Here is a 22,306-nt window from a genome sequence, read left to right as displayed (position 1 = left end):
AATCCACCTCGGAGCGACGGTGTCATTTGCACTGACACTTTCCTGTCGGAAGTCCAACTGTGCCTCGTTATCTTTGAGAGGATGAAATTGGAGGATGTAGAAGAAAATGATGATTGCTGCTTACTACACATGGGAATATTGTATTCTTGGAAACAGATAACAGGACGCGCAAGACTGACACCTGCATTTGAAAACGAGAAAGAGGAGAAAGGAGAGCAACAGAAAGGTATAGCCAAGAGGAGAACGGAAATAAAAAACGTATTTCTATATTCACGAAATATATGGTAAATTATAGGCAGGGCCTGGCGATACGACGTGCGACGTTTCGTTTAATCAAGGTACGTTTACGTCACAACAACGCACCCGACTGAAACCCTGTATTGACGCACGCACGTACGCGCTTGACAATAAAGAACATTCGTCCGCCTCGCTCATTCTCCGATTCATTTGCGAACATCGGAACACCGCGTATCAGGTACCTCGAGGTACCATTCAGGTTATAGTCCATTCTTTCGTTTGTAAAAGCAGCCGTCAGTTGAAGTGGCTGAAGAAGGAAAAATGGCAATCACAGGACTTACTTTCACACGGCTACCAAAGAAATTCCCCTCGAGGACTAGTATCATGATTCTGAGTACAACTGCCTGTTTTCTGGCGCTGTCTATCGGCGCTGGTAGCAAAGAAGTCACCGGCAAGAACGGCGACCTTCCTTCGGGTAGTCTAGAGCGGTCTCCTGCCGATGGCGCAGTGGTCATTGACGAAGCGGAAGTCGTCTCGACTCTACAGCCAGGACAGTCGCATGAGGACCATGACGACGTCGATGATGACGTCGAAGATTTCGACGATGATGATGAGAGCGATTTGTGGCTTTTCCAATATGATCCCATAGAGGTAAGACAGATATCGTCATCATTTAACACAAGGTTTGAGTGAAGAAAGGTTCTTTTGTAGGCGGAATTCTCATCTATATTAATATCACGTGGGGTAGTCAGAATACCAGTGGACAACGTCGCCATTTGATTGTAGAACATTTTTGTAATGCCTGCAAATGGAAAGAGCATTTGTAATGTTTGCCCATGGAAAGAGCCTTTGTTCTACCAAAAGAAAACCTTCTCCCCTGAGCTAATGACATTATCAATTGATAGAATGATGCTGTTTGGAGAGCGGTCGAAGGAATAAACATTCGTAGCTAACCAGTCTATGCACTTCTTATGAAATCTATTGGAAGTTTATGAAGTAAACTGAACTTGAACTTACTGAACAAGTCGAACTTGCGTTTTGACTTTCGAGACTTAACAGCGCCTGATCTTTGACTTATTCAGAGATGGTGACTCTGATTTTGAAAATACACAGAACGCTCTAGCCCCGGGGCAATAAGTGCATATTTCATGGAGATCAAAAGTCCCTCAGTAGCATTGTGAGCCTTTCAAATACAACGTTGTTTTTTTCTTATTTATTCCCATCCCCGGCAGTGATTTTCAATACAATTCTGAATATTCTATCAACTTTGAAATAAACATGTATGTCACTTTTTTGTTTGTTTGTTGTTGTTTGTTGTTGTTGTTGTTGTTGTTGTTGTTTGTTTGTGTGGTTTTTTTTTTTTGGGGGGGGGTAGTCGTAAAGCTGACGTTTCACCAATAAGGGTTAGATGCGTAGTTACATTCAAGCTGTACATCGACTCCATTGGTAACCGGATAAAAAAAAAATGTGGCGTATTTTGAGAGGATTGATGTAGAGTGAGATAAGGTTGTAGTTTCTATGGAATTTTGTCGCGTTGGTATCCACGTTCAGTGGTGTTTGGAGATCGCGTTGTTCATCATCTCTGTGTGATTTTGGGCAATATATAGCGAAAAAGAAACATACCTCTAATCGCAACTACATTTTGCTGGAGGAAACGTACAACTTTCACAATGAATGACGAAATCAAACCATGTTCAAAACCCGCGGCAGTCTACAACCACACTTACTTGTTTGACTTGTCCTGTAATAGCGACATCATTAAAAAAAAAAAGATTATTGCTGTTTCATCATTATCATTGACATAGTTGTTATCAATAACAGGAGTAGTGGATCATTCGTGAGAATCAGGTATATTAAATCTAGACTACACGCGATAGCACTGTAGTCTTCTCCACATTTCAATGGATTAAAGAAATTGTAAACTTTTCAACGACAAATCTCAAATCATATTCAAAATACTGTATAATTTGTTACGTACCACACAGTCAAGCTTGGTTGACTATAGAGAATACAAATAGCATCTTGTTCTATTTCAATCGAAAGGAGTCGTGAAATGCATATTAATAACGTACACATAGGAAAACCTGCTATGAATAACTCATGACGTGTCTAGTACGTGTGAGAGTAACTGTAATGAATTTTACAGTCTGTATGATCGCGTTCAGAGTGGTTCATTTCGTCGATAATTTCGATCGTTTTTAGGGTTAGAACAGGTGTTCGTCTATGACTTGTGTGTGTCAAAATATATTGATTCATGTATGGATCACAGGAGGGGGAGATACTGACCAAATAGGAAAACAGATTTACGTCAATTGGGAGATCATGAGATCATTTCTATTATCTCTAATCTATCTATCTATCTATCTATCTATCTATCTATCTATCTATCTATGTCTATCTACTCTATCTATCTATCCATCTATCTATATCTATCTATATCTATCTATATACTCTATTTATCTATCTATCCATCCATCTATCTTTATCTATCTATCCATCTACATGTATCTATCTATCTGTCTATCAATCTATCTATCGCCATCCATCTATCTGTCTATCTATCTATATCTATCTATCTACTCTATCTATCTATCTATCTATCTATCTATCGACTCTATCTATCTATCTATCTATCCATATCTATCTATCTATCTATCTATCTATCTATCTATCTATCTATATCTATCTATCTATCTATCTATCTATCTATCTATCTATCTATCTATCTATCTATGTCTATCTACTCTATCTATCTCGTTGATGCTCTGTTTGGTCCCTGTATTTAACTTATTAAAAATAAGTACAAATCGGAATATTTATGTGAACACGTTATAATACACAATATATATTTTTCAGTAAACAGTGCGTTGAGCTCAAAGTCTTGCTATGTAGTCTCTGAGTTCACAACTGCCAGAAAAAAGTACATGAAGTCTTTCGATCAGGAGTCCGAATTAGTGCTCTAATTTCCAGCTTGTTTAAGCTGATGATTTCTTTGAATTCTGGCGGTAAAGATTATTTTCGATACACGGGTAGACCCGGAATGACAGACCCTGAGCTGCGGGCCACATTGGGTCACGTGCTCAGTCCCCCTCCTCGGGGAAGGAAACGCCGCCGACGACGGCTTGAGCGACAAGGAACCACGTGGGAGTATCAAAGACGCTACTTTGATTGATACGTATGATTGATTAGCGTGTCAAGCATAGCCTGAGACAATTTTTCCTCAAAAAACACTCGTCATGGATGCATGTATAAATAGCAGAAAGTCAAGGCAGAATTTTGTTGTACTTTTGGTTGAGTTTTACGTGCCTGCAGCGACTGGACCGGAGGAGTTCACTTTGGTTTGCCAAATATTAATGGCCGTGTTTTTAAAGTTTATCCGTGCTCGAGAAAGGAAGAAATGTTAAAGGTGGATGATGATAGATGCATGTGTAGACAGATGCAAAGACAGCAGAGTAGAAGAATTAGTAACGAGATAGAGATGCCTATGTGAATCAAGAAACCTATATCGGTTTCTAACTGCCATAATTTGAGACCAATACATACGTTTGAGATGAGAATTTTAATCTGCTCTAATTCATTCAACAGTCCTTTTGTCTATTGCCATCTCGACCAAGCTTCCGTGATAAAAGGGGGAGGGGCTGGAAGGGGTGAGAAGAGAAAGGAACACCAATCATCCGTTAACCCACTCTGGTAATTAATTGGCCATAAATTAGAGTCGATCCTCTCAAAACCGAACAAAGGTCAGACAGAACATCCCTAGATGAAAGTGAGACGCCCTCAACGTCACGTCAGCACTCACAGGTTGCAGCAACTGTAATAATAATGATAGTAATAATAATGATAATAATAATAATGATAATAATGATAAGGTCTTATTTACCCAGGGTAGCCTCATCAGTGTTGCCGCTGGTCTACCAGAGGGCCCTCCTATTATTATTACCCTAGCCTTGCCAGGTACCCATTTACACTCCTGGGTCGAGAGGGACATAATGGGTTAAAACATTTTGTCCAAGGACGTAAGCTCTGGGCGGATTCGAACTCAGGTCCTCCGATCGGGAGTCGGGAGTCTTATCCATTATATGCCACAGGGCCCATTAACTATAAGGTTAATGAAGGAGGAGGAGGGGGAGAAGGAGGAGGAAGAGGAGGAAGAGGAAGAGGAGAAGAAGAAATACCAGGAAAGGGAGGAGAGTGAGGTGAAGTTTGACGAGTTGAGAGTCTTCAAGACAGAAGAGGAAACTGGCACTAATTGACTTCGCTGCTGTTTGAATCGTCTGCATGGATCACCCAAACTATAAACGTGTATTGAACGCCAGCTTGAACTCGTCTTCAAAACAGGGATATTTTCTGTCACGCTGTGTTAATCATACATTTCCTCTTCTTCGGGTGTTAATGGAGGAGAGCGGGCGGAAAGGGGAAATAGTGGTATTAGTACTCTGAGGGCAATTTGTCTGATTAGATGAGAATGACATGCCATCATGTCCACACACGATTACAGATGGTCACAACTACGCTGTAATATTAATATACTAATGGTTGGTGGTTACGCAGACTCCTCGACCATAAATATGCCGCATGCAGGTTGTGCATATCAAGTGGACAGTCTCGCCGTCAGGGGCTTTGAGAATCGGTGCGGGTCAGAATCCTGCGAGATGAAAGTTTAAGTAATACCATCCCTCGTTATTGATATCCGCTCCTTGCCCATATTCCAATCCCATGTGCCTTGCATATTCTTGGAAATATTTGGCAGGTGTCGGGCACTCGACTTCACGGTCGCCCCAGTCACGTATGGAAGCTAATTAAACTTTGACCTAACTGCGACTAATTTTGTCCCCAATATCATTTATAAGTGTACTAGAAATAAAAAGACCGTATTTGGTATTCATATCATCACTTTCGCGTGCCGGAGAGCGAGTCACGGTTGGTAAACACATGGGCGACGGGACTTCCAGAAATAAAGCAGTCATTCTGTTAATAGCTGCACCAGGCTGATTAATCCGATAATTCCATCCATAATTGGTAACAATCCGCAGTCTCTATCTTCAGAAGCTACTTTAGTTCGTATTACGATTTGGTAACAAGCATATTATTGTCTTTCCAACGTAGAGACATACCATACGCTGGTTGGGTTCATTATCTGCCCTGTGTTTTATTTTGTTTCGTCGTTGTTATTGTAGTTTTTTTTTTCGTTTTCTGTCAGTTATTACCAATTACTAAAAACCTGCTAGAAGAAAACACCAAACAAATCCCAATAACATCGAATCTAACAAGTACAGCGGGTTCATGTTTCCATGTTCTGACTATAAAAATGTCTTAAAACATATCGAAACGTAAGGAGCCAGACTGCCACAAGTTTGAGCAAATATGTTTTGTTTTTTTTCACTGAGCCGTCTGGACATTTGAAAAGATAAATCGTTTCGATGGGCTTTGATACTTAATGGGATTTATTGAGGTTTGTATAAGCTTTACGTCAAACATGTACACAGTAATGCATCATTCTAAAAGAGAACATGCCAACAATGTTGATTTCAAATTGTTGCTTGAACCACGTGATATTGTTTGGGGAACAACTTCAGTAGTTTCTGTGTCAGTGCTATAGGAAGATTGTGTCAATAGACGCCCCACAAACCATCTCGTGAAGTGTATGGTAAATTGAAAGAGGCACCCCTTTTCTTTTATAGAGCGTACCCTTTATAATGTGTGTGTCAGAGAATAAGCCAGATATTGTGTGTGTGCGGAAACTGTTATGATTAAATCTTTGATCTTTGCATACCACACATCACGTCTAGACAATATTCTATTCATTTTGATTTGTCTCGCAAAGGAAAGACCGACTGCAGAGACTCTTGTACTCCTTCTTCCCTTCGCGCGGAAACTCTGAGTCTAGAGTGCTAGTCCGAGTTTAATCTAATTTCTGGACGAGTTGATATCATTTATACGATTGCATTACATTGTTTTCGATCAGTTTTTATGTTCAGCAGACTACAGTCTACTCACTATATGTGTAAGAGTCTGAGTGCTGTATAGGTTATAGGGGCCACGAAAAACCCCGTCTCGTCGAGGTAGTGAAAGGCAGCTCGAGATACTAAAAGAGAATAACCAGAATTCGAAATGGTAGTCAAGATTTAGTCCATGGATTTTGCGCATTTCGACTGATAAATGCACATAATATATATCGTGTGCGATGAGAGACATCCACTAAAGGACAGCAGCAGCAATAACGATAACAGCAAATTGACTTCGCTGAAACAAAACAAAACAAAACACATGTCTGTGTTTACGTCTTATTTTCATATCTATTACCTATTGTTTATATGCATACGGGAAAGTGTTAAAAAACACAAACACTACAATTTGAGGCCCTTTGTTTTTCTTTTTTTTTTCAAGTAATTTTAATTGCAGAACTTTCAAAGCCTCCGAATTGCCAGATCTTTTTGATTCTTTAATTGATGGCACATTCTAGACAAAGTTCCTGTTCCTTCCTTATTTTGGCATATTTTTGTGTAAATTTTTATCAGATTTTGTGAGGATTCAATGAATCTGACAAATTTCATCTAATCTGTCATCGATGCAGTGAAATTAAGGGATGGCAATTTCACGATGACAAGACGACAATTTATACAGCAAAATATTGCTCAATGAAGGACTTGATTGGTTAAAGTTCCACCTCTTATGACGGAGCAGTTGAATCGGTCACGATCACGTCTGAAAATGAGCTCAGAGAAGGTGACGTCAGAGAAGGTGACATCATCGTCTCATAATTCTGCCATTGGTTAATTAAAACATGCAGGACTTTATCAGATCATAATGTTGTAATCATTGTGGCAGCTGTGAAAATATTCATGCGGGATCTTCATTCATAAATCACAAGTCTGGAATGGTTTCATGCGAGGAATTACGTCTTATGTTCTTGTTTTCTTTTCTTTTTAAAGATTAAAGTAATAAAAGAAATCGTGGGAAGATATGCGTGCAAGCCAATAATAAACTTGTGAAGGGGTGACATCATCAGTATATCTAAAACTACATTTAAAAGTGTTATTTACATTCACCAAGTTTAAATTGAGAATTCTATAACTTTTCTAAATTAAACTACACTTTTTTAGTTTGTTTGACTCAAGCTGTAATACTGTTAACGTTAAAACAAGCGTATACATCTTTTTTTCATCAGTTACCTGTTTTTTTTTAATTCATTTCCTACACATGATTGGCTTCTTTTTCAGGTTGGTCACGTTCAAGATGTGGAGGTTGAGGACGGGGTAATGCTACAGATGAAGACTCTCGCAATAAATCCACCAATATTCGGTAAGAAGCCGGAAGACATGGTACGAATTATTTCCCTGTCATGTGACCTTCAGTTCAAAGCAAGGTTGTGCATAATATTGTCTGCTGTCAACGATGTGCCGCTAACCAATCCCCTTCTCCCTCAGACGTAGTCTATTCGTCATTGTCACAAAGCTACATGCCGATGCATTAATTTTATGCAGCAATCAGACAAGCTTTTTTTTTTTTTCAGAATCCTCATACCATGGTCGTATAGTAGCGTGAGATAGTCAGGAATTTTCGTCTCCGACTGTAGGGAAACCTACCGTGATTTCTCTCAGTAGTAATCTCTCTTACATGATAAAGAGTGGATGGTCGACATAAATAATTAATCATTTTATATTGAAAATAATCTATGTTTCAACGGAACATCTATTTTGATATACGCAGTACCAGGAGCGAAAAGATACATGTCAATATGACAAAGTCGTCATATTTTTTGTTACTTTTTTTTTAATAGGATGAGGATGCTGATGGTGTCTTGTACCCACATCGTTTTTGATGATTTATTGTATCCCCCGAACAGAGTTCGGAGGATACTATGGATTTGGCCTCGTTATGACAAGGCCTCATTCGTACTGTGATTGTATCAGTACAGTACATAAAGTGGCTTTCTTTTGTCAGTTTCTCCAAAGTCTACGGATTTTTATCTAATATTATGGTCAATATAGCAACCACAGATTTTCATGAAATTGCTTGATGTTTTGGGCGAAATCCCCGAACTCTCTCCCGGTTTTAAGGGCAGTTATAACTCGACGGTACTGATAATAGTGACTCTAACGGTAGAAGTAATAATAATAATGATAATTTCAAAGTGTAATCACATAGTGATATAGCAGAAGCTGATTATGATGGGGATATGAACCTCTTCTTGGAGGAGTTTTCTAATGCAGATTTATGTCATTCGCACTTCAGTCAGTTTCTTTATCAACCCATTTGATAAGGGCTGATGTCAATTATCTGCTAATAAAGTAAGATAATAATTCTGTTCCAAAGAAAACATCATTGATAGAAATTACAACTGTACCACTCCCTAATAGTGATATAACTATTCAAGGTTGTAAATAAATACCAAGCTTAATTTCCTTACTTTTGTTACTGTTTTACCTTGGGGAAACGAAAAGAAAAAAGAAAACGCATGACCCCATTCGTTTCCGTCTCTTACCTTTCACAAAAATATTTTTCCGTGGTATGAAGTATGAAGCTAAATAAACAATACCACAGAAAAGCGCTATGATATTGATTGTCATGATCTATGATAATGGTTATCATGAATAAATGAGAAACAAATTTCAAGTAATATTTACGTATATAAATCCTCCTTAGAGGTATCTTCCTTTGTGTGAAGGTTCAGGTAGGCCTACTGCGAGTCATTTACATCCCGAATTTCGCATTGATCTTGTTATGATCATTTACGATTAGCAAACGAGGTGAATGTAATCGAACCCCCCCCCCCCCCCCCCCCCCCCCCCCAGCTGCCTTATGAATTAATACTTGCTCTCTGGAAATGCGATGCTGCGGTTTGTTTGACTTTCATGCTCGGCCACTAGACAAGAGCTGTTCATTCCGTCTGTTTTTCAGAGATCAAAAACTTCCTCACTGACGCCGAATGCGACCACCTGATCGAACTAGCGTCCAGGCGAGGTCTTTACAAGAGCGAGACGATTCCAGAGGAAGTTCCGGACGGCGATTACCGCGAAGCCACAGTGACGTACTTCCGGGAACTCGACGCGAACGAGGACGAGGTGCTCAACCCGGAAGAACTCCTTGAGGCCGTGTCATCGTTCTCGGCAGCCCAGGGAGTGGAGATCTCGATTGATCATGTCAAGGTAAGGACACATTATAAAGGTGAATTTGTTGTGAAACTGAAACAATAATAGTTGTCAGGTCCTTTGGTTCCCTTTGCCTTCTACTCATACAGGGATGCAAATATTTTCAAGCTCAATTTATAGTCAACGTCGTTATAGCTCAGTTTACGATTTGATTGGGCAAGCTCTGCCCCGTAAAACATGATTAATGTACCTCAATGCCCTTGAACAGTAAAACACTCAGTAATACATTCAACATATCTGTCTCTATCTCTGTCTGTCTGTCTGTGTTTGTTTGTCTGTCTGTCTCTATCTATCTATCTATCTATCTATCTATCTATCTATCTATCTATCTATTTATTCAAATATATATTTATATGTACCTAGATAGGCATAATGTCATATTTTCCCTGCCTGTTGCTTTCTGCTCACGATTCAGGGTGGCGAAAATGACCGTTCGGTGCACAATGATATATTGATATGCTCAGATGTTGTATAAATTCATCGTCTGGGGAGAGATTTACATCCTTGCTCCTCCTGTCTCAATTTCTTCATCATCCCCGCCTTTCTGATAAGATGTAGAACATTGTGCCCCCCCCCCCTCCACCATTCCCTGTGGAGTTATTAGCATCATGCTCTCCTCTCTTGTCTTAACAAGTCGGTTTCCTTCTACGATTTCGTCCACCAACATTGATATCCTAGCCTCGACAGCTTGTCAGTTAATGCACGACTGCACCCGGTCATTTACCTCGAAGAGACGAAGCGATGTTTGTCGTTTGTCCGTAAGCCGTTACTGGATTGTGATGACACGCATACCACGGTCTCATTTGAATATCTTGACTGAACACTGGGAGAATACGTGAAGTCCGAAGTAGCCTTGATGAAATTATGTTTGTAGAAACGACTTTGATTTTTCAAATTCATGAAATTCTTCCGTCGAGATGTTATTTACGTCGACTTTGGTTTTGTTTGTTTGTTGTTTTTGGTGTAAAGAGATTAACGTGATTTCCTCGCGAAAGCGTTTGAATTTTCCATAACGCGTTTTTTTTTCGTATAAAATTTTGTTCTACTGTACTTTGATGAAAATTGTTATTATCATCTGAATATCAAATCAAACAATACAATCATTCAGTATGACTTTTCGCGACTGTACTAGGTTGCATTATAAAATATAGGCCTATGCGAAAATGATTAACCAACTTCGTCGAAGGAGGAGATGAAGGAGAAGGAGAAGAAGGATGATAATGTTTCTTCTACTACACAATAAACTACTACTACTGCTACTACTACTTTGTTAATCCCATCTTCTCATGCTGCTTTCTTCCAGGGGATTCCCCGTCTCACTCTCTCCTCTGTTCCCTCCTCCTGCCTTCTGGTCCCCCTGATGTCTTCTCTCTCCGCATCTATGCAAATTTTCTCCTTGGTCTTCCTCTTCTATGTCCTCCTCCCTCGTTGCTGCATCCTTCAGCATCGTTCATCCTTCGCACTCGTTTCCTCCCTCCTCCAGACATGGTACACAAACCACACCCAGGCTTCCCGTCTTTTCAGCATGTCGTCTTTTAACCTATCCAACAGTCTTCTAGCTGTAATGTCAGGGAATGAAAAGTCTCCAACCTATTCCTTCAGCGGTGATTTGGCTCAGTCGGTAGAGCGTCTACCTCCAGATCTAAAGTACCCGGGTTCTATTCCCGAGTCTAACTGAGCAATGTTGTGTGTAATCATACCGTTCCCTCTAGTAAGAGGCAAAACACTCCGTCCCTTGGATAGGACATGAGATGGAGGTCCCATGTTAAGATTGAGTCACAACTCGCGCTCTTAAAAGATCCCACTTCTTTCATTCATCGCAAAGAGCAGGATGTTTAACCCGGTGAAGTGGTCAGCCTCACATCCAACTGGACCCCATGGAAGACCAGTTACTGCCGCTGAATATGGGCTGCCCATTCTCAGATGGAAAAAATAAAAAACAACAGACAAAACTGAACAAAATCCAAAATAACGTGCAACCTATTCTGTTTTTGTTTTATCGTCGCAGGAACTGGCCGCCCAGAAGCTCGATACCAACGACGACGGCGTGGTCGACCTCGACGAATTCATCGCGTCCGATACACCCGCGATGGAGGAGGAGATCAACAAGTGGTTAGCGGAGATCGGCGGCCTGGACGAACGGGAAGCCCAGCGGAGTCAGGCTCGGGTTAGCGAACAGACCTGGCTCGACCAGTGGACCACGGACGACGACGTGCTTATACGACTCCAGGATCGGTAAATGACGAAACTCATTATCATGATAAAGGAAATTAATAGTGATGTTGATAGTTTCATTGTAACGAAGGACAGTTAGCTTAGCTTCCAGTCTCTATATACACCCAAGTACACCCAAGTAACTAAGTGATAATGATAAAGATAACAATGAAAACAATGATAATAATAATGATGATGATGATTGTAATAATAATAGTAATAATAACAATAATAATAATAATTATAATAATGATGATGATGATAATAATAATAATAGTAATAATGATGATGATGATAATAATAATAATAATAATAATGATAATAATAATAATAGTAATAATAGTAATAATGATGATGATGATAATAATGATAATAATAATAATAATAATAATAATGAAAATAATAATAATAATAATGATAATAGTAATAATGATAATGGTAATTGTCATCAGAACGATAACAATATATGATGCTGAATAACGACTGTCGCAACTACCCAATCATTGTTAGTTTACGCGTTGTTTTTCCTCAAAGCCATGCATGATTACTTTTCGAGCTGCGACAGCTACGCCCATCTGACAACTTTATACTAGTATTCCTTATAGTCAATCCGAACCCCGAATATTCATCGGAAGAGCCCAGGGCCTAATCCACTGCATCTCTCTATTAGCTTCCTACATAAACGCAATGTCCCTTCCGTAGTCTAGTACCCCATTGACATAGCATAAATTGAGATATAAAGCTGTTTCTATGTGGAGTTAACCCATCTCAAATCCAGGGAGAATTTTACTGTGGAAGCCTATCACACATTTGCAACTCTAAATAGTCACTGCACGTCTTTACATTGGGAATAGATTAGGCATGCAGAACTGGTGATTTTTTTTTTTTTTTTGAATCTGCTCGTAACGGAAAAGACAATACTGCAAGGATACTGAAATAAGTTGCCAGTTAAAAAAATCAGTTATTGATTTAGCAGTTAAGAGGCCATTAATGATTCTGCAACCAAGTCGAACAATTACACATGGTTCAAATTTCATAAATTTCTTCTTTTTTGACAAATCCTATCGAAACATGTATCATTCTGTTTGTTGGATTTTAATGTAGAGCCGACTTGAACATTTTAAGGAATTGCGCTCTGACAAGAAGCTTTTAATGACTCACACATGACACTTAGGCCATTAATAAACGTCTGCAGTAACAACGAAATCCTGTATAGGGATGGAGAGCACGTTTTGCGGTCAGAAATCGGAGCCCTTAATTTCCAGTGTTTGCACAGTGCGGTTTTCGACCGGTTTCCTTATTGCCCTCAAAACGAGCAAATTCTTTCCATAGATTTAACTTATTCATAGAAAGGAGAATCCGCTCACCCCTGCGTTGAATCCATGAGTAATTTGTAGGACGAAATGAGGTATATCCTAATCTAACTCAATGCTTTCGTTCTCTGTGTGTTAAGCCGGCAATGTACGGCGCCAAAATGACACGTTGACTTAATCCGCGGTATGAGTGCCTCCGTCTGAATGTTGTCTTTAACCCTTTCTGTGCCGGGAATTTTGAAAAGTGTGTTCGACACTGTGGGCTTTCTTTCAAAACATGCAAAGGGTTAAATCAATGTCTACAAGGAGCACTGTATAAAACACCTCACTGCGCCAGAACCAACCCATCGCCAGAAAAGAACACGCACATCGCAAAATATATATTATTAAAATGATTTATTTGTCAAAATCGTCATTGCAGCTATACAAGGCTGCAATTGCATGATTTTCCTCTATATAACCTACCACACAGACATCGAATACAAATTTATTACAACACAAAATAATCAGAAGATAATTAATATACTAACGAAACAGCAAATACTGCAATAGGAACGAACTCACAACATCAACACAACTGAATCATGATACATAGAGTAACACCTTAATATGACATCACCATGTAACTTGGATTAATCCATTCTTATCAATGTGTTAATATCTATAAAGTCTTACAAACTTTTAATTTTACATTTAATTTTTCTTAAACTACATACATGTATTATAAACATTAAACTTTTGATAGTGAATTTGGCAAGAACAACAGGTTACTTCACAACCATAAGAGTATGGACTTTCAACAATTATAAACCTTCGTACCAATTAATCTAAACTTTGAACATTTTCATTTTTTACCAGAAATACATTCTACCAACGTGTCTGACGTGTAAATCATAAAGACGCCTGCCCGAGTATAAGCGGGAATAGTCTTCAACGGGTTAACGCAGCTGCAGCCGCCCTTAAAAATGGACATGAAGAAAAAACAAACTAACAACACCCAGATATAATTATAGAAGCTCGAGATCATCCAGTTAAGTTTGGGTAATACCTTTGTGTAAGATCTGAAACGATTAAAAATCGCATTCACAGCCGGCCGCAAAGTTCGTGATGATAATATGCAAATGAATAATTCAGTCTGCGTTCTGTACATGCTCTCACCTCTTCCCCATCACCCCATATAGTACAATGTTTGTTCACTTACCAAATTGTTCAAGTTTCTAAAGTTAAATGTAACCTAATTTCAGCCTATTTATCTATTTGTACATTATCATGCGATGCCTGCTAACCGATCATATCTGTGTACCATCTCCTATTTAATGTTATGTGATGGTTCCTCTCCCTCCCTCTCTCTCTCTCTCTCCCCCCCTCTCTCTCTCTCTCACGTTACACAGGGTGATAGGACTGACCTGGCTTCCGGGTAGCATCATACAGACCAGTGAGCAACTTCAGGTAATGGTGATGATGATAATCATAATGATAGTAATAGTAATAGTAATAGTAATAGTAATAGTAATAGTAATAGTAATAGTAATAGTAATAGTAATAGTAATAGTAGTAGTAATAGTAATAGTAATAGTATATAATAGTAATAATAATAGTAATAGTAATAGTGATAGTGATAGTGATAGTGATAGTAATAGTAATAGTAATAGTAATAGTAATAGTAATAGTAATAGTAATGATAATAATAATAATAATAATAGTAATAGTAATAATAACAATAATAATAATAATAATAATAGTAATAGTAATAGTAAGAGTAAGAGTAATAGTAATAGTAATAATAAGAGTAAGAGTAATAACATAGTTTGGTAATCACCCCCAGTTACTATGGTATCTGCTTCAAATTGACTTATTTGATTGACTGTATTTATTTGGTTTTTTTTCCTGCCTGGTGAAACAAACTATTACAGCGCGTTCATACATGACCCAAAGTTGCGCGTGAAAAATTAATAGCAAACTGACAGTTACAAGGAGGGAAAAAACAAATAGAACTATTCTAAACAGTGTACCACATAGGAGGATTTCCAGTGAGCAAAAATTTAAGATTTTGGACCTCTCTACCCAAACTCCTTAAGAAGAAGGAAAAAAGATTATCGAGAAAGATGCTCATGAACCCAGGTGATGTGGACGAAAAAAGAGGAAAAGGAAGAGGGCAGATAGAATAAAGTTGCACGTAAAATCTGGTCCTAATTCGAATCTTAAACCCAGCCCATTTCGTCCCTGTTCGAATCCTTCTATCGTGATCAGGTGGTGAGGTACGAGCCAGGCGGTCACTACCACGCCCACTACGACTCGGCCGACGTAGACGACAACCTCGAGTGCGCTCATACCTTCGGCATCGAGAGCGACGACGATTTCCCGGCGTCGCGTTTCAACAACGACTTCAACCACAAACGCCTATGCAGGTAAAAGTTCGTCCCGTCTTTCCCCCTTGTAGTTCCCTCGCTCTCTCAGACGTATTGTGCACCGAGTTTGATAAGTTTGCCCAAGAAGCAACGTCAGTCCATTGGGCGCAAAATTGAAATAAAACAGCTTTCCACTGAAAGAAAAAAAAAAGTCAGCAGGAAAATGACAACGAACATACAGTTTCCAAAATAATTCGTATTGATGAAAATAATGAGACCAATATCGATGTTTTTGTGAAGATATGCAGAACTTAAAAATTCCATTCCTTTCTTGTATCATGTCCGATAGTACAGGGTCACCTACCATTCTATTCCGCATGATTTACTTTATTTACACACAGTCGTTTGGAACCTTTCCCTTAAGTCATCTCTTCCTCTAAATGTCCCTGCAACACTCTTTCCTTTTCTTCTTTTCTTTTCCTTCTTGCCATCACACAGCGCTGCTTTATCCTGTCCGCCTCACTTCCTCCCGTGGTGCACTGCTTGTTTGTGATGTAGGCCTATAATGTGTGTTTCTGATTTCCTGCTTCCTTTATTTGCTCCCCTGCTAACTTTGGTAATGCGTAAGTGCATCATAGTGATTTAAATTCACTTTTGCACAGAATTCACAAGAGCTGGTCAAGAAGCCGTCTTTCTCTACTGCTGCGATTGGTTGTGATGTACTGTTATAAGAAAGCTTAATATGTTTTGATTCTCGGGGTTTTTGTTGGTTAGTTATTTGGCCATTTTGTTTGTTTGTTTGTTTGTTTGTTTGTTTGTTTTTTGCTTCGCTTATTATATGATTATAAGTTAAAAATTGCTTTGCCTGTATAACCAGGATATAATGATAATGTATTTCCCTCTTGAATGCCAAACAAAAAATTTTACAATGCAATACAGTCTTTAGAAGTTCATTATCTTATTTACATATAAGTTTTATCACTAATTTAGATGACGTCACATGAAGTCAAGTCAGATTAATGAAATTGTGTACTCTTGATATTACAGATGTTGTAATGGAATTGCTATGAAAATAGAAGAAATCATACAATCAACTCATACTAAAATTTACTTGTTTTGCTGTAACGTACGATGAGGAAGTATTGGCAAACTATTGCTTTTTCCTGGGGCCAGGTTGGCTCAGGGGAACGTGGATCTATGATTTCCTGATACATTATGTCACACTTCTGTCTAGATTGGTGAATATGCTAACGATAATTATATTGTCCTCTTACACGGAAGGTGGCGTTATTATTTTGTTTGATTTGTTTGTTTGGTTTGTGTGTCTTAATGTGAGCAATTCGTGTCCAGAAACCCCCTAATATCATCATTATTTCACCATTCCTACACATTATAAGAGTTCAGAGACCTATTCCCTATACCACAGTGCTCCCCCGAGAACAGGCAAATGTCTATTAACACTTTATCACTCAATGTTTGGTTGTAGACATATTATCTGATCTATGATCATCGAAGGTGCGTTTCTTGATTTATTGACGTTGCAGATTTGCGACAGTCTTGTTCTACTTGAATGATGTAGAAGAAGGGGGCGAAACGGCCTTTCCCGTGGCCGACAACGAGACATTTACACTAGAGGTGACTATTGAACTTGTCAATTCAATTTAATTCAATTCAATTTTTTTTCATGTTTTCCCTTCCACAGAATATAACATGGTATAAGAAACTTACTAGTAATTAATGAACTGAAAGCATGCAACGTTATGTATGTGTACATACAACGTTTCATAAAATCACACCAACTCCTTCTTTGCCATACTCTTGTGTGCTTGAGGGATTTGCGTAAAGACAGATTTTTTTTTTTTATGATTAAGTTCAAAGTAAAACTCAACATCAGTCGATGACATTAACCTTTAATCAATTTTGAGCATTCAAAAAAGGAAGAAAAAAAAAAGAACGAGAAGTTATTTCCCTGTGATTCATAAAGTGGTAGAAGAACTACGTCTTGACAGCATATGTCATCTTCGACAAAATAATTTAGAAAACATATGAGTTTCAAACAGAAAATGCCTGTATGTGGACGAATATCATTTTAATACATTTGCAAGTCAAAGAAGGATTCTGTGGTACTAGAGTGAACTACCTATCTCTCTTTGATAATCATATTTTCATTCGACTGACCTTAGAATTTCAATCAATCGAGTAACCATATAGTCCTATAGATATCAATAATTATATAGATATCAATCATATACGTCTGTAATGATCAGTCGCTAATTATCTCGTATGTGAATCTTTCACGTCATATTTCCTGGAGTTCCCAAGTCGCAGTGATGCCTCTGAGGAGAAGAGGGGGTTATAGTTGATGATGTGTTGTCCACAGGAAAGATTTTGCTTTGCACGAACCAGTGGGGACTTTGAGGCCATAAATTAATCATTGCCTAGTCTAGTTTGCATAATTTTATGTGACTGCTCGATATTACTGTTTGCACACGTAAGACTTAAAAATGCGCACCAATGTTATTTATCTGCCTCGTCGATTCTAGTGACACTTTCACGAGACTCGTCTTTTTGACTCTACACTTCACACGCTTTATATACACTAAAAGTGAGCTTGAACTTTGGTTAGAATTTCCCTTCAATCACCATCTATTCTACTGTCTACAATTCCTGTCCCACCTATAGTCATTGGACGCCTCGACGTACGACATCTACGACCTGTCCAATCACTGTCACAAGTCCAACGTGGTCGTGCCTCCAGAGAAGGGCAAAGCCATCTTGTGGTACAACCACTACCTGGACGAAGAGAACGGTAAGGGGGCAACGTATTACCCCTCTGGAAATCTCAATCTTCTCCCCACTCCCTTAAATTGCTCCGTAGACACCCACGACATATAAACAAAACAAATAAATTAATAAATGAAATAAATAAACTGTAATTAAATAACAACAACAGCAGCAGCTATAAACGCTATGACACAATATCCACGATGAAAATGTCAACAATAGTTACTATTACAACAACAGCAGCAGCAGTAAGAAAACAGCAACAACTACAACATCAACACCTTCACAACCATCGTCATCGACAAGAAGAACAATATACGAATGAACCCAAGTACCAAGAGGTTCCGTGAAGTGCTGCAAGAAAGTTTCTATGAGCATAATATAAAGGTTGATGTTGTTCAATGCGAAGTGCAAGTGATGGTACGTTTATCCATTACATGTTTAGAAACTTCAATCAAATTCATGGTAAAAAAATCAAATGCTTTAGTAGATAGTAATCTGCAAAACATAGTTAATACGAGTACAAAAATATTCTTCTCATTAGCTTATCATGAACTCGTAATTTTACTGTTCTTAAGGAGACCCAGATCATGTTTCTTTTTGTTCCTTGTATGGATGGCCAGTAAATGAGATGACGCAACAGTCGGGTCTTCACTTTATGCAACTTTAGGTTGATCGATCTAATGGTTAATCGTGCCTTCTTTCCTTTTTGTATAATGTACATGTATATTAACACTTTATTTTGAAACATCCACAATCATTCCTTGTTTCCAAAACCAATCTTCATGTTCAACTCAAGAAGGAAATTCTGACTATCGTTGTATTTCTGTGATTTGTAATTTGATTTTCAGGGTGGATGGGTGACAACCGGAACCACTCTTTACACGGTGGCTGTGACGTCATTTCAGGAACGAAGTGGATCGCAAATAACTGGATCACGGTTGACAACGACGTTCACCGGCAAATTCTATTCCACGATAGATACTACTCGCCCGAGGAGGGCTACTCCGAAGGTAGCCTAAGTACTGCCGAGGAAACAGAAACCGATATTGACGGAGCCGAGTTGGAAGACGAGGGATATTCGTCGGATTTGGATAGTCGAGACTCGATTACGGATAGTCGAGTCTCGGATAGCGGTGCGGATAGAAATGCTGATATAGTTGATCATAAGAGTGCGGGGACGCAGACGCAGAATGTTGATAATCCGCCAAGTAAGAAAGAGGAGGATAAAACGAACGAATCGGCAAGAAAGTCGGACATGTTTGACCAACCTGGCAGGGCTCAGAGCGGTCGTTTAGATCTACATACCATTGACGAGTTGTAAGAACAGCGCTTTTACCAGAGTAGCCTTTGACACAGTGGACAGTGGCAGACTACAAAATTATTGATTGTGTTTCCCGCGCTCAAAGGTGATTATAGTCCTGCAGTATGAAACGGCACCTTTTCTTACCCCTGTAAATACAGGTCAAGCCATTCCTCTTCAAACTCGCATAAAACGTCTTTTCCAAAGAGAAACATAATAATGTACACCCGGTACACCGAACTTTTACTGTATCCACAGAAAAAGATCGATTTATCTTGTGCGAATGACATGGTACAACGTGTATAATGTAAGTGCTAACCGATTTAAACAGACAAGAAACCGGTTTGCAATATTAGCTCATGCTGACTCGAGAAACCTCGCATCAAAACCTCGGGTAGGCTGGGAGGTGGTAAACATATCGTGCCTAAATTTCGAACGCTTTAGCACAAGGTTCAGATTCTTTTTTTTTTCCCCAATGTATGATTCTCAAGAAGGAAGAGTGGGAAACGGAAGAAGACGCATTTTTCAATACATTTGATACATTTTCATTTGGTTTTTGCTATTGATAACATCACGGAACATATTATGTTTGGTGGTAGTTCACTGTACTTAGAGTTCCTTTATTTTTTTCTGCTTTTCATTTTTTTCTTTTCTTCTCATTGTTTCCTTCTTCCTCTTCCTCCTCCCCTTCATCTCTGAAACTGTCTGTCAATGACTACCTTTAATGGAGCCTTTCAAGAATTTTTTTCTTTTCTTTCGAATTTATGATTGATTTTTCGGCTTCTAGACGAAGGAGAACAATATCTTTTTTTTTAAATTCTAAATGATGTGTGAGAAGTGTCTGTGTGTGGTCAGTATATGACGATGATTAATGTTATGCAAGTTGTGAGGGACGTATGGGGGGGGGGGGTGTTCTGATCGGGAAGGGATGAGAATTTTTGTTGACAGATGAGATTGGGGTGATGTACAGTACTATTTAGCTTCCTTGCTCACAAATTTTGCCCTTGAGAAAAACAAATTATTGTGGATGTTACTGTATGGCACAGCAACTGCATCACAAAGAGAAGAACACACACACCCAAACAACCCACCATCCACAGTGACATTTAAAAAAATACAGCCTAGATGCACTCTCCTTTTCAATAATGAACCATTACGCAGATGAAAACAAAAATGTCCCCAGCAACTTTTTGTTTTATAGAAAACCCGCCTCTACCTTCAAAAAAAAAAAATGTGAAAAAAAAACACCGCAAAAAAAAACCAACAAAAACAAAAACAAAAAACAAGCAAGCAGCAATTTCCAACGCCGTATGGTCATGAGATAGACACGGCGTATATGAGACAAGGGAAAAAAAAATGTTTTCAAAGCATGTGTACAGTCAAGTAATAGTACTAACACGGCGTGCATTCTTCTGGAATATTTTGCTTGTTCCCAAGGGTCTTGAGGAAAAGAACAAAAACCAAAACGAAAACAACATTTTTTTTTCCTGCTTATTGACAAGATCAATTGTTGCCGTGTAAGACATAGCAAGTTACAGATACATGCTAATTTTTGTATTTCTATTTTGACAATGCGCACCGGGAACTCCCCGAGTTTCTCGATGTCATAAGCTAGTTCTTTCTTGCAACCATTCCATGATGTCGTGTGATGATTTCTATGCTGTTCTGGAAACGTGCGCAAATTTGTTAATGATTTGTTAATGATTATTACATGTAATGTACATTTTGACAAAAGTGCAATTTCGCCTAACTTGATTGAATTGTGTAGATTAAGTTGAGTGTTACGAGTGAATTCTTTGAGATGCCAACACAAGCAGTACTCAGATAAAATATATCGGTATATTTGGCTGATGAAAAACTGGATTCGAAATCCCTCCGTCTCGTTTCCTTTTCGTCGTAATGTTTTCATTGTGCGTGCGTGCATGTGTGTGTGTGTGTGTGTGTGTGAATTATGTGCAACTCTATTATCAATCATGTTGCAGCAAATGAACATAATAATATGATTGTGGTTGTGACCAATATCACTATTTTGTGACAAAAAAACAAAAACCAACACGTAACATTCTTTGAATTGCCTTCTCTAAGACCGATTCCATCGAGACGTCTACCATTGCTAATTGGATTTGATCAAAGTGAAATAAAATGAATGGGGGTGTAGCATTTCACTTGACGTTACATATGGCCTACTGGTGTAACTATTTGGTTAACTGGTGGCGTTCAGCACTTCGGTACATGCAACGAATGTAGGGGCCTAATAATCAGGCCCTATACATTGGTGTAAGTACCGAGCCAGTTAACCATCCCATGATTTTCAAGAAGCTGCATGGTAAACAAAATTGACAAAAAACAAGAACAAGAACAAACGATCCTGATTTTCTTCTTTAACAACAAAGACAACAAAAAAGAAAAAAAAATATATACAGAATAGTGCCATCGCAACTACCATGATTCGCGATGAGCGTTTCATATCATGTACTGTATCAAAAAATTCCAGTGAAAAAAAAAGCGAGCTGTTGGAATAACCTATCAAAAAGCAACAATGAGCCAGGTATGTGTATCCCAGTCGTGTTATAGCCAAGCAATTCTATACCATTGGGTTTGTTAACGTCCTCTGGCTACAGCTTAGAGGTTAATGAGCTGATTATAAGGGTCACTTCTTTTGACCATTGAGGTCATTTCACGGCAGGCCTCCCCCACCCCCCCCCCCCCCCCCCCCCCCAGACCAAGACCTAAGTCACTGTTTGTCCATAAGTCTAGCTAGTGTCTTGTGAATTGCCATGGTAGAGTACTCTTTGCGGATTCTGGCTGTGGCCGGGCCGTTGAGCTACGAAAAATGCTTCAATTTAATACAGATCACAAGTGAATTTACATTGGAAACTTTGCCACCAGAAACGATATAGATTGAAATAAAACGAATTCATATGTTTTAGTCCCTTTTGGCAATCTCCTTGACGT

General features: G+C 38.8%; 1 protein-coding gene across 1 annotated transcript; it reads left to right on the top strand.

Annotated features, from left to right (window-relative positions):
• The first annotated feature begins 361 nt into the window (after window positions 1-361).
• Window positions 362-19,635, top strand: LOC139741546 (transmembrane prolyl 4-hydroxylase-like). Its single transcript, XM_071652124.1, has 9 exons — window positions 362-888; window positions 7,458-7,539; window positions 9,139-9,386; window positions 11,398-11,624; window positions 14,308-14,365; window positions 15,167-15,324; window positions 16,809-16,899; window positions 17,947-18,073; window positions 18,900-19,635. Exons 1-9 carry the CDS (start codon window positions 559-561, stop codon window positions 19,370-19,372), a joined length of 1,794 nt encoding a protein of 597 aa, XP_071508225.1. The 5' UTR covers window positions 362-558; the 3' UTR covers window positions 19,373-19,635.
• The last annotated feature ends 2,671 nt before the right edge of the window (window positions 19,636-22,306 follow it).

The sequence above is a fragment of the Diadema antillarum genome, unplaced genomic scaffold (genome assembly GCF_040938485.1).
Source record: "Diadema antillarum isolate AM-2024a unplaced genomic scaffold, OU_Dant_1.0 seq00000932_RagTag, whole genome shotgun sequence".
In the NCBI taxonomy this organism is placed as follows: domain Eukaryota; kingdom Metazoa; phylum Echinodermata; class Echinoidea; order Diadematoida; family Diadematidae; genus Diadema; species Diadema antillarum.
Note: the sequence above shows the minus strand (reverse complement) of the source record. Positions and strands in the feature narration are given on the sequence as shown.

Excerpts from the sequence above, each read along its gene's own strand:
- LOC139741546 (XM_071652124.1), top strand. The coding sequence starts at position 559 with ATGGCAATCACAGGACTTACTTTCACACGGCTACCAAAGAAATTCCCC. Across the intron at positions 889-7,457 it reads TCCAATATGATCCCATAGAG|GTTGGTCACGTTCAAGATGT; the intron begins GTAAGACAGATA and ends CTTCTTTTTCAG. Across the intron at positions 18,074-18,899 it reads CTACCTGGACGAAGAGAACG|GGTGGATGGGTGACAACCGG; the intron begins GTAAGGGGGCAA and ends TTTGATTTTCAG.